At 43.3% G+C, this 13,693-nt stretch overlaps 1 protein-coding gene across 1 annotated transcript in view; it reads left to right on the plus strand.

Moving 5' to 3' along the window:
• Positions 1-12,797, plus strand: part of Ets65A (DNA-binding protein D-ETS-3) — a 351,412-nt gene extending 338,615 nt beyond the window's left edge. The window contains exon 7 of the mRNA XM_067139220.2: positions 12,652-12,797. Coding sequence (XP_066995321.1) covers positions 12,652-12,797 — 146 coding nt within the window. The remainder of the gene's footprint in view (positions 1-12,651) is intronic.
• Positions 12,798-13,693: the final 896 nt, after the last annotated feature.

Genomic DNA, 13,693 nt, shown 5'->3' on the forward strand with positions numbered 1-13,693 from the left:
CATCTTAAGGGATGCCGGCAGTGGGGTTCGAATCCACTATCTCCCGGATGCAAGCTGGCAGCTGCGCGCCTCTAACCACACGGCCAACTCGCCCGGTCGTACCGAGTGTAACAGCCTGCCTGTATATTGGCGGGAAGTAGCTGGGGAGTTAGATAACTATCTTCTTTAACATGCCATTCCTCTGGTTCATACATTTTCTGATATTACTGGTACGTAACACACTGGTTCATCACAGCATGCGAGCTATTCAATCCCTACTCTGAGGCACTGATTGGAATGAGTAGTGTGCATATTTAACGGAATAATGGCAGAGGAGTGTTCTCGGCAGTCTGCGACCTGGTTATTCCAGCTCTGGAACTTTGGACTGTTAGATTGGCACCGTAGTACTGTTCGTTGAAAGTGAGAAAGTGTGCGGTTTTTCATTTGATCGATTATTTTATATAACATTGCTTTCAATCGCTACATTCCTACTGACGTTTTTGTAATGACCTACGTTGAATTCAGTTAGGAAAACCATCAAGTCAGTCTTTCTGAGAATCCCGTAGCGAAGCACGGGTACATCAGCTAGTCTTGTATGAAACTGCGCGTAATTGGAATGGCGGTAGTGTGGAATGTTGTGCGTGGGGAATGGGAGATTAAGGACGTCACAAACACCCAGTCTCCAGGCCAGGGATATTGATCATTACAATTAAAAAACCTGACCCGGCCGGGAATCGAACCCGGGGCCGGCGTGTGACAGGCGAACGCGTTGCCCCCTACACCGCGGGGCTGGACACGTCAATAGGTAAGGAATCAAAGAGAACTGAATGTCAGAATGGGGATACAAATCTGAAACAGGTAGAGAATTTCAAGTGCCGGTATTTAGGACGTTTGTTCTTCTAGGGTCCGCCTCTGTGGTGTAGTGGTTAGCGTGATTAGCTGCCACCCCCGGAGGCCCGGGTTCGATTCCCGGCTCTGCCACGAAATTTGAAAAGTGGTACGAGGGCTGGAACGCGGTCCACTCAGTTTCGGGAGGTCAACTGAGTAGAGGTGGGTTCGATTCCCACCTCAGCCATCCTGGAAGTGGTTTTCCGTGGTTTCCCACTTCTCCTCCAGGCGAATGCCGGGATGGTACCGAACTTAAGGCCACGGCCGCTTCCTTCCCTCTTCTTGCCTATCCCTTCCAATCTTCCCATCCCTCCACAAGGCCCCTGTTGAGCATAGCAGGTGAGGCCGCCTGGGCGAGGTACTGGTCATACTCCCCAGTTGTATCCCCCGACCAAGAGTCTGAAGCTCCAGGACACTGCCCTTGAGGCGGTAGAGGTGGGATCCCTCGCTCAGTCCGAGGGAAAAACCGAACCTGGAGGGTAAACAGATGATGATGATGATGATGATGATGATGATGTTCTTCTAGGATTATGGTCCTAGTATAGCGAGATTGAATGGGTGTGCAGCAAAGCTAATGCAGTGAGTTCGCAGTTGCGATCAACAGTATGCTGTGAGAAGGAAGTTAACTCCCGGACGAAACAATCTTTATATCGGTCTGTTTTCAGACCAATTTTACTCGACGGGAGTGTAAACTTGGTGGACGTAGGATATCGTTAGACCTAATGGACATGAAAGTAGCAAGAATGATCGCTGGTAAAAACAGGTGGGGCAATGGCAAGAGGGTAGGCGGAATCATCATCATCATCATCTGTTTACCCTCCAGGTTCGGTTTTTCCTCGGACTTAGCGAGGGATCCCACCTCTACCGCCTCAAGGGCAGTGTCCTGGAGCTTGAGACTCTTGGTCGGGGGATACAACTGGGGAGTATGACCAGTACCTCGCCCAGGCGGCCTCCCCTGCTATGCTGAACAGGGGCCTTGTGGAGGGATGGGAAGATTGGAAGGAAGCGGCCGTGGCCTTAAGGTAGGTACCATCCCGGCATTCGCCTGGAGGAGAAGTGGGAAACCACGGAAAACCACTTCCCGGATGGCTGAGATGGGAATCGAACCCACCTCTACTCAGTTGACCTCCCAAGGCTGAGTGGACCCCGTTCCAGCCCTCGTACCACTTTTCAAATTTGGTGGCAGAGCCGGGAATCGAACCCGGACCTCCGGGGGTGGCAGCTAATCACGCTAACCACTACACCACAGAGGCGGACTGGTATGCGGAATGAGGAGATAATATCTGAGTTGGGAAAGAACTCGATTGATGAAGCTGTACGCATAAACCGGCTTCGGTGGTGGAGTCATGTGTGGCGAATGGAGGACGATAGGTTACCTAGTGTAATAATGGACTTTGTTATGGAGGGTAAGGGAACTTGAAGGAAACTAAGGCGCCGATGGACGGGGCTGAGTGGCTCAGAGGGTTGAAGCGTTATCCTTCTGACTCCAACTTGGTAGGTTCGATACTGGCCCAGTCCGGTGGTATTTGAAGGTGCTCAAATACGTCAGCCTCGTGTCGGTAAATTTACTGACACCTAAAAGACTGCTGAGGGACAAAATTCCGGCACCCGGCGTCTCCGAAGACCAATGGTAGTTAGTGGGATGTAAAGCAAATACTATTATTATTAGACGACGATGGTTAGACTCAGTTTCCAAAAATTTAAATATAAGAGGTATACAACTTACGAGGTTACAGACCTAGTGACAAATAGAGGAGTGTGGCGGTGGTTAGTCAGTTTTCAGAGGTTTGCAAACTGAACGCTGAAAGGTATAACAGTCTGTATAGAAGATGTACGCATATGTATGCTTCCTTTCCCGACAATTTTTATTTTTGTCAGTACACTTAATCATTAGTTTTGATTTCGCCTTTGGCTGGTTACTTGAAAGAGATTGTTCTTCATATTGATGTTACAGTTGAAAATCGTACCAAAAATTACAGGGGACAAATTTTGTGATAGTGTTGGGAAAGTGGCCTGAATCTGGATGAAATTACTTTGATTAGAATTCTAAAACGTCTAAACTTATTTACTCTAACGCCCTGTAATCCTGATCACGGTATCATTCTACACACGAACTCTTGTATATCTGCAGGCTGATGAGCTCAGATGGTAGAGTGCTGGTCTTTTAAGCTCATGTTGGCGGGTTTGATCCTAGCTTAGTGCGGTGTTATTTGAAGGCACTCAAATACGCCAGTCGTATCTTTAGATTTACTGACACATGGAGGAGCTCCTGCCGGACAAATTTCCCGGATACCGTCATCTCCAAAGACCATTAACATTTTAATGGCATGAAAAACAAACGAATGAACGTCATTATTATTATTATTATTATTATTATTATTATTATTATTATTATTATTATTATTATTATTATTATTATTATTATTATTCTTTCTTTCTTTCTTTCTTTCTTTCTTAATCTGTTTATTGTCCAGGGTTGGCTTTTCCCTCGGACTTAGCGAGGGATCCCACCTCTACCGCCTCAAGGGCAGTGTCCTGGAGCTTCAGACATCGGATCAGGGGATACAACTGGGGAGAATGATCAGTACCTCGCCCAGACGGCCTCACCTTGCTATACTGAACAGGGGCCTTGGTGGTGGATGGGAAGATTGGAAGGGATAGACAAGGAAGAGGGAAGGAAGCGGCCGTGGCCTTAAGTTAGGTACCATCCCGGCATATGCCTGGAGGAGAAGTGGGAAACCACGGAAAACCACTTCCAGGATGGCTGAGGTTGGAATCGAACCCACCTCTACTCAGTTGACCTCCCGAGGCTGAGTGGACCCCGTTCCAGCCCTCGTACCACTTTTCAAATTTCGTGGCAGAGCCGGGAATCGTACCCGGGCCTCCGGGGGTGGCAGCTAATCACACTAACCACTACACCACAGAGGCGGACTATTATTATTATACTGCTACATATATGGGCTGAAACCAATGGCGTCTGAAACCAAATGTCAATCAACTGCAACTGAAACAATCAGCAGAAACAAGAAGGACGGTAACTAAAGCAGTGTCGGCGGAGACGACGATGTCTCAGGACAAATTTAATTTGTAAGTGGGTAATTCTCCAATAATCCCATTTTTGGAGCGCGTTCTATGTTATTGATATGGAAAACAGGCGTTCTTTCATCTTTTTGTTGTAAGAAAGGAAGAGGTTTTCTTTTTTTTAATTCGCTTTAAGTCACAGTGACACAGATATATGTATATTATGGCGACGATGGTATAGAAAAGGGCTAGGTAAGTAAGAATCGGCGTCGGGTGCAGGACCGACATGGAATAATTAAGGTAAAGCCCCAGCATTTATTTGGTTTGAAAATGGGAAGCCTCGGAAAACCTTCTATCTTTCGAATGCAAGCTGAAAGCTACGTAATCAAACCGCGCAGCCATTCACTCGGTAAGGGAGTGCGGGACGGCAAGAGAGAAGCTAAGTCCCGAAATGTATGTTCGGCGCTGTAGGTCATCAAAATTTGACAACGCTTCGCATATGTTTATGAGCGAAAATTCAACATTTTTTAAAGAAACCACCACCAACCCAACAATAGCATCACAAAGTGCGTTAAATTACAAATGGGGTTCAATTTGTCTACCTCCGAATCGAAGGTGGCGACCCATTGCCTCGCCGATAGCCGACTGACGTCCCTCCTGGGGCGAACCTCAATTAGGCAGGAGGCTCGCGTGCTCTCTGTGCTACTAGCTTTATTTACCCACAATATAATGAAACTACATATGGAGTGCAGAACAGTCCCGCGCCCGCGACACAAAGTATAGCGGGCAACGGAGCTGTCTCTATAAACAATGAGAGTTGAACATGGAACATAAGGCACATAAAATAGAAAGTGGTGTTCTGCAAGAATCGCTGCAGCGGTCTCCGCAACATTGATGCAGGCAGGCTCCTGGAAAGCCTGCGCCCACGCCTGCTGGTACCTCGCGGCACGACGGCGGCGATGGCCTCCACCAAATGTCGTCCTGGCTGCATGTGACGAGGTGTCGCGAAGAAATCCTGGGTGAGCAGTCGTCGGGCCCAGAAGAACTCGTCTGAGATGATGTACTTGGGCAGGACACCGGGACAGCCCATGACCGAACCGAGCCATGAGAAGCACCCGGCCGCATGTTGGAACTGGTAGGGGGTGAGGCGAGGCAGCGCGTACACGAGGGAAAGGGCACGCTGCTGAGTGGTGAGATGCACGGTGATCTCATGGCCAACGATGTCGATGATCACTCCTAGGTAAGTAAGAATCGGCATTGGATGCAGGACCGACGTGGAATAATTAAGGTAATTCCGGTAGAGTTGCCGCACTTTTTATGTCTTTTGTTATATCTCGGTATATTTACTTTAAAAATTGTTGCAAATTCATCGAGCATAATTTGAAAACATGTACATTTGATCAGAGATAAACAAAATATTGGTAATTGAAAATAAATAGGAGAAAGGAGGTAACAAAGGTACTGTTGCATCAGCGGCGTCTCTCCCTGGATCCCGGTATAGATGCCGACTTTGCTCGGGAGAGATGCCGCAAGTAAAATAATTAATGACAAAGTCAAATTTAAGCCAATTTCTTCAACTTTAATATAACCGAACATTATAACGTACTACAAGACAATTATATCCATATAATATAACCATTCAATGGTAAAGGAATCTATCGGATAATTAATCATATTTTAATTTTAATTTCGATTTACTATGAATGTGCATGTGCAATGGATTCTTCACTGTGTTATACCAAACCCCACGGCACTTAACGCCCTTGAAAGGGATCTTGCCTGCCCAGCGACCGCTTCTCAACCCGAAGGCCTGCAGATTACGAGGGGTCGTGTGGTCAGTACGACGCATCCTCTCGGTCGTTATTCTGAGCTTTCGAGACCGGGACCTCCATCTCACCGTCAGAGAGCTCCTCAATTCTAATCACGTAGGCTGAGTGAACCTCGAATCAGCCCTCAGGTCGAGAGAAAAATCCCTGACCTTGTTGAGAACCGTACCCGGGTCCTCCGGGCGAGAGGCAGGCACGCTACCCCTACAGCACGGGGCCGGCGTGTTATATAAAGGAAACATCAAAATCATGATGAATATAATTCTGTCCTGACACAGTAATTTGAAAACATGTCTAAGGCACAATTCTTGAATCAAAAACTGACGTTTATCCTTTTACAAGTTTTTACAGATTGTTTCTTAACACTTTGTTCTCTAGCAATTTTGCTGCAACAGTCGTTATATGTAGAGCAAGATTCATGCAGCCACTGGTTGTAACTCAAATACTGGATACAATCATCCGTTTTTTAATATAATTTTCACTTCGGTGATTATTGAAGTAGCTATACCTGCTGGACCCAGAGAGCCTTTTTCCAGATTTCCTGACTGCATTCTAAGTTTCAGTGTTTGTTCCGGAATTCTATAGTACCATTCTGCCTCCCTGATCAGTATTTCCGTTGCTTTCAGTCTTTTAACAGTCTCTCCTAAATTTTCCTCTGTCCATTGAGGCCTTTTAACAGTGCCCTTACTTTTATACTGAGAGGCATGTCGCAAATTTTTATTTCTGAAAATAATATAATTTTATATAATAAAATAATGTTACCAATGAAAGCAATAAAAATAGGTAATGTATATAAAAAATAAAATATTCGAATAAAATACCGGTACATTCTGAATAGCATTGAATTTGTCCAGATCGCTTGTAGAATCTGATACCAATGAGTCATCTCCGCCGGATTGTTGTGCGGCAACTCTCCCAACTATCAGGTAGAGACGCCGCACCCTCCTATTGTCGTACCTTGAGGCTATCATGGCCCAAAATTAGCTTACTGTCAACTAAAGTTATGCTTCTGACTTCTACTGTACATAAAACGGCTGATTTAAGCATTTGACACCAACTTAAAATAAAATAAATTAACACACGGAAAAACTTTGTCAGGAGAAAACATGTACTTGCCTCAAGATATCGGCTATAATTTGCGTAATATACGAGCAAATTTCGTCACACTCGCAGACAGTAGTTCTTTCTTAGAAACTGAAAAACGAAACATACTGCCATCTAGCTGTAACGATGGGAACCTTTATTTATAGGATATGCGGCATCTCTACCGCAGCGGCATCTGTCCCGGATTTACCTTAATGGTAATGCCAATGATCACAGTGAGACAAAGTTCGATGTCATGCATTAAGGCATCGCTGAGATCGGGACAATTGATAAGCCAGTCGTCCAGATATGGGGTCATGTGAACGCCGAACTCCTGGGTCTGAAGTTCCTGCACAGCGGTGGCCCAGCGTTGCATGACGGACGAGGCCAGGCTAAGCCCCATCGGCAGGCGTGTCCAGCGGTACCGGCGGCCCCAGTAGAGTACACCGTAGGGGTGCCGGATCCGTGGAGCAATAGGGATTTGACAGAAGCCTGAGCGCAAATTGAGCTTGCAGGCGAGATGGTGGGCTGGAATGGAAGCTAATGCCTGCGCCGGGCCACGGAGCGAGAAATGGGGATGATCTATAAACGGGGTCCAGGCGCTAAGGTCATAAATGACCCTCGCCTCCCCTGCTTCCTTGAGGACGAGTGACAGGGAGAAGGCCGATGAACACTCACCCTCCTCAAATGGCCCGTGGTGGTGGAGGTCTTGGATGACCTGGTCCATCAGTGGAGACGTTCGCGTTGGGTGGAAGGTGGCAAGAGCGTCCGTGGGGCCCGCCAGGTTGACCTCTTCAGCGATGATCCGGGTAGCGTAGCGTCCCATTGGCGTGTCGAGGTAGGGCACCGGATGCGGGAGGCCGTCTGGAGACGCACCAATGTTACGCTGTATGGCCCTTTCAGGCAGTTCTGAGCAGAAAAGACAATTCACCATTGTGGCACATCCATTCTTTTCCATTTTCACTCTTCAAGTGTGGAACTTTCGTCATCACCATACAAATTTGACATCCCACAGTGTCATAACCAAACGTTTATTGACATGGGTCCCTCTTGAACACTGATCAGAGTTTGCCGCCTGCACAGTATGCTAAGCGTTGTTGTTGTTGTTTCCAATTACCCTCTATAATTTGTCCCGAAGGAGCTCTGTCAACAGGAAGTGGAATATCATTGACTGTATATATTTCTATCCCCTCGTCCCACTTTCTGAGGAGATAATGTAATTCTATTGATTAATTAATTAAAACCTTTACCGCCAACACTATCCGAATCTATTATGATTTCTTGGAGTAATAAGGAGTGTTGTTCTGTTTCCTTACTGCTGAGTTAGGTAGAACATCATTTTCTTCAACTTTGCCACGTTTCGGCATGGGTTCATTGCTATAATATTATAGGGCAAGTTAACGCAGAACAATTTTTCTCTCAGGATATAAATCACACATTCTCCTTTTTTTAAAGCCACGCTAATATTTTCTTGCGGCATACAGAATTCCTTTTCCGTAACATTTAACAGTTCTCACGAAAAGCCTGGCAGGGATCCTAACTAAACTCTCTAACGCTGCACTCGTTCTCAGCTGTATTTGGTACGAGCTGATTGTTTTTGGCCAACAGAGACATTACTAGTTTATGTTCTTTCTTTAAAGAAATGGTTTATCTTCTCTCTCACTCTATCTCTGTTCGAATTCTTAACTTAGTTTCTGATTGATTCTGTTGCAAGTGACAGCCGGAAACGTGCAACTCCAAGCCCAGGAATTAACTCAATTCCCCGTCTTGCGACTTGATTGCTACTGCCAGACAGACTTCGTTTCCGGTTACAGTTTTGCATTTAGAGGGGGAGTTTAGAGAGAGCGAGAGGAAAAAAATAGACTATTATTCAGCATTTTCGAAGAAAATAAAATTCTGTTACAGTATAGGACTATAATGAATTTATGTTTCGTGTGTTCAGCAGCAACACGTGACGTAGCTTTTGACGGAAAACTAGCTTGTTTTAAGTTAATACTGTCGCTAGTGATTTTCTGATAAGGAGAGGGACAGAAGAATATGTAGCTCTATTTCTGCTTGTATTGTGATGAAACACAAATGTTTTTACATTACTGCATACGATCTATATTAGCTGTGTTTGAAAAGTTAGCTTTCTGAAGATAATAACAACGAAGACAATAATAAAATATTATTAATAATAATAATTGTAGCAGGCATGAAGGTGTAAGCTTCATGTCTGGGCGAGGTATATGAATAATCAAACTTCAAATTTAGAGTGTACTCATCCCGGGGAAGGTTCCGATATGCATATCATTTTAAAATCTTTGAATAGACGGGGGGTTTATAGGACTCCATTTTCTCTTATACTATTGATTTTCTGTAAACTTCGTTTACCGTACGTGAAACGTCTCTTCTTTATAAACAACATTCGTTATGTTCATAATTTACCTTACTCTTGACATGACGGAGAAATTTACAATTTTCCGCTGGTATCATGCTCTGCATTGAGTGACCGACAGACCGACAACGAACCTACAGGTTACCATGGCAACGTCTCTGACTGCATGCCAGGAGGGAAGTAACGTATTGCCATTTTCCTCACCATGCTTTTAAACTCGTGGTTGTTCCTTGGGTAGAAGGCAAGAGAGGCGTCAATCGGCCTATCTGCGGGATATTGGCGGAATATCGTTGGATGTTATAACCGCCCTCGAATAGATTAAGTAATAACACCATTAGTCATCTTATTATTATTTGTTTACCTAAGAATCACTGGACCTAAATTTCTCCTCTGTTACCGCTTTATTATATCCATAACTCACACTAGCATAATTTATTGAGGGGCATTTGATTTTCCAATACATTCGCTTGGCATTTACATATTTGTCGTTATCCGGCTGCCCTCCGTTATAATCCATTTTCTATTACTTTCAACTTTCTTAACTGTATTATTTCTTCCTTAATTACGCCGTATGTACGCGAGTGCTACAAACTACTGGATGTATTTCCACCAAGACTCATATTTAGAATACACCTGTCCTTGATAGGTTTTAGGGCAAATATTGTTTCTAAATCCCTGAACTGACTGGGGGTTTATACGAAACCGAAACAGTGATTCTGCACTTCCACAAAATATACACAACCAAACTTAATGGAAATCTACCTACCTTGGTAGAAATTAATTTCTAAACTTTTTTCTCATGTGCATCATTTCGATACGAGGATTAATAAGGGAGATATCATTAACGGGCCGTTTTTCTGTACAAGTCCCATCGGACTTGACTCACGAGCGGGTGCGTGTAAAGCGTATTCCTTACAACTTGAAAATTACTGAAGACATTCGAATCATAATTTATATTTAGCATCCACCTGTCGAAAGGTAGGTTTTAAACGTAAATAACATTTCATGTTCCGGTATGGACTGGCGGTTTATAGGGAACATAAATGGTGATTTTACTCTTCCACAACATATACAGAACAAGACCAACCTGACTGGAAATCGACCAAACGTGATGGAATTCCACCTCTAAACCTTTTATTTCATGTGCATTTTTTCGTCAGGAGGATTAATAAGGGAGATATCATGAATGGTCACTTTTGCAGGTTAAGTCCAGCGGACGTAGCCCAAAAGGTGTTTTACAAGGAGCAGATTCCTTATCTATATAAATCAAATCGTAACGACTGTGTGCCTCTACACTGATTATTTTGGCGAAATTTTCTTACAGCTTTCCATTTAAGGGGTAATAATAACCATCTCCTTAATCTTTGGTTTAGTTTCCTGAAAGTCCTAATTTTTACCAGCCTCACCCAAAATCCACATTGCGGCATAATCTGCCAGAAGAAAAAGAAGATAATTGAAATTTGACAAAATTATACGTTTTAGCCTCTAACGAACGGAAAACATCCTAGATCATTAAATTTTTCACTTTTTATCCCCGAAGAATATCGAAATATGCAGGCAATTTTAATGATGGTGCAGACCTTCGGAAATTCCTATCACATAACGGATTGCACAATCTCCGTTCAATTTGGAATGATCTACAACCTTGGACTTACGACCTTTTGCCGTATCTGTATCCCTTTTACGTTTGATTTTTCTCTATTAATCGATGTTAAGTCAATTTGGAATTTTCACATGCATAATTCATACTTTCAATTACTTATATGAAATACAGAATCATCAAACTCTTCACGAAAATTGGCCCACCCAGTAGCCATATGTGAGCCAAATGCTATGGATGTAGCTGTCACATAATTATCCGAAAAGTAATGTAATGTGAGATAATCTTACAAAACATTTACCCTGTTCCACGTTTCTAACTCAGTCTGACCCAAGAATAGATGACATATCATAGGACCAGCCATTTAGGCCACTAAATCCGGCGTGTCTTATGGTATAATCCTTTGTCGATATGACGTACGTTTAGTAGCAGTTAATCTGTAAATGAAGGTCTTCAATATTGTAAACATGCATATATTTTCGTATGTCGATCTATATATATTCACTGATGTCGATTTTTAGCGATCGAGAAAGGGTTGGTCTGATATTGTAATCAGTACTCCCCACACCGACTTTGACTGGCAGTAGGAAAGGGTTCCTTCTCCAACTCCTGTGTAACTGTCATTAGTAAGGAAGGCCTACAATTGTAATGAATAGTTCCCTTCTCGATTTGACTTGCAGAAGGCAAGGAAGCATGCAGTTTTGTTTAAAACTCCCCTACCCGATTGTGTTTGGCAGTAGGCAAGGGTGTCCGCCATTATAAAGAAATGTCCTCATCTAAAATGTGACTGGCATTAGGCATAGTGGCCTGCTATTTTGACGTAAACTCACCAACTTGGTGTGACTGGCAGTAAGCTGGTTGGCAGTAGGAAAATGGGCCTGGCATTATAATGATAACTGCACAACTCAATTTCGAGTGATAGTAGGGTAATTGCCTACCATTATAATAGAAATTCCTCAACTGTAATCTGTCTGGAAGTAGGAAAGGGGGGCTGCCATTTTAACGAAAACTTCCCAAATCGATTCCGTCCGCGTAGTAGGCAATGGGGCCTGCAATTATAATGCAAACTTCCCAACTCGATTGTGAATGGCAGTAGGCAAGTGAGCCTGCCGTCATATCACAAATCCGTAACAAACATTTTACATTGGAAATAACGTACGGGGACATCCCCATGCTCTTTCTCTGATAACGCTAAGAGACATGCAATTTTAAAACAATCTTATTTACTGCATGTACACTATTTACTTCGATATTCGAATACAATATAGAATACCGTAGCGAAGCACGGGTACATTCGCTAGTTACAGTATAAAGGCGTTACAAGATTATGCATGCTAAATGAAGTAACATTTTTAATTTAACTACTCATCATAGTTTAGCATCAGTTTGGACGAATGAAAAGAACTGTCAACTAGGCAGTGCTAGAAAATATGCTTGTAAACACTCTACTTCAATTAAGGTTCTGATGGCTCGCATTGTTATCGATATTTCAGTCACCTGCTCCCAGGTGAAGCGCTTGGCCCTATGTATGAGACCTCAAATTATGAAATAAGGAAATATTCAGAAATAGAATATGTAGGAGTGACCTGTGATAAGAATAGTCATCAAAAACAAAATGAATCGGATACTAACGCAAACCACTAAATTTTGACTTCTTGTTGCATTTAGCGAATAATACGCTTGTTGTCATTAAACTCTGTAGCGCGAATGCTACACAACAACCTGGCAATTTATATTCCACAATTTTTATATTCTACAAACAATTTTTTATAATTATTGAGTGATATTTGTAATGAATGCCTTTCTGTTTCACTTTCACCCGTAGTATGTTTGTTCTCAGAGCATATAACCAGAAGTCTTTCATTTCTCTGTTGCAGCTGGCATCTTTCCATCACCGACGTCTTACTGGACGAACCCTAGCGCCAATCTCTACTCCAACATCGCGGCGGCTTCCAGCCATTCCATGACGCATCACCCGAGTCATGTGACATCACATCTGGGCTCCTATCCTCACTATGCATGACCCGACCCGTCATGGAGTCGCGAATATCGGCGGCTGGCGATGTAGACGTCACGACAAATAATACACTCTTCAAGCAACTTCATTCACGTTCAACCATGAAATGGAACACTAACAGTTCTTCATTAAGTCAACGACAATATTATTGTTCGATAAAGGCATCCATGTCATAATATCGTCATCGTTGTTAGTTTGCTGGAAATACAGCACGGCTTGTGGAGACTCTAAATGGATTTGCGGATCTGAAAAATTAACTGACGTTTCAGTTACTTTCCTGGTTCGGAAACAATTTTAAATATGATTTTTACTTTTCTGCTGAAGAGTCACGTGAATAATTCCAGTGCATTATATGCTATATTTAAACGAAATGAAGCACTCATTGAACCTCAAGCAATACTGATCCACTCTGTTTGTTTCTAGTTTCGCTTTGGATTCTGTTGACGGAACATGATGAAGTCTCAGTTTTCGACATCAACAAGTGCCTCGTTTAAGTGACTGTCTCCAAGGCACTGTGTGTTATAGGTTGAATGAAGTTTCTTGGAGAATCCACCATCCGTACAGGAATGAATTCAGGGTTCTGTATAAGCAGTCTTACCTTAGAACTAATCGTCCCCTTCACTACTTCCAGTGACGTGGAAAGAAATCTAGTCAGCTAATTACTTGATATTTCATTTGCAATGTATGTTCCTCGAAATGTATGGCAAAACAGTAATGCACCAAACAATAGCAGAAAGACTACTATTGATTGACAGTGGATATATTTAATCCATGTTTGTTGGTACCAAACTACTCTTAATGAATACCGTACCACTGTCGCAGATCAGCACAGATATTCATCTAGGACATGTTCATCTTAAACTAGTGTTTCAAACTTAATAGCTAGTGGTGAAGAATTCTGC

Source organism: Anabrus simplex, chromosome 2 (genome assembly GCF_040414725.1).
Source record: "Anabrus simplex isolate iqAnaSimp1 chromosome 2, ASM4041472v1, whole genome shotgun sequence".
NCBI classification, from domain to species: domain Eukaryota; kingdom Metazoa; phylum Arthropoda; class Insecta; order Orthoptera; family Tettigoniidae; genus Anabrus; species Anabrus simplex.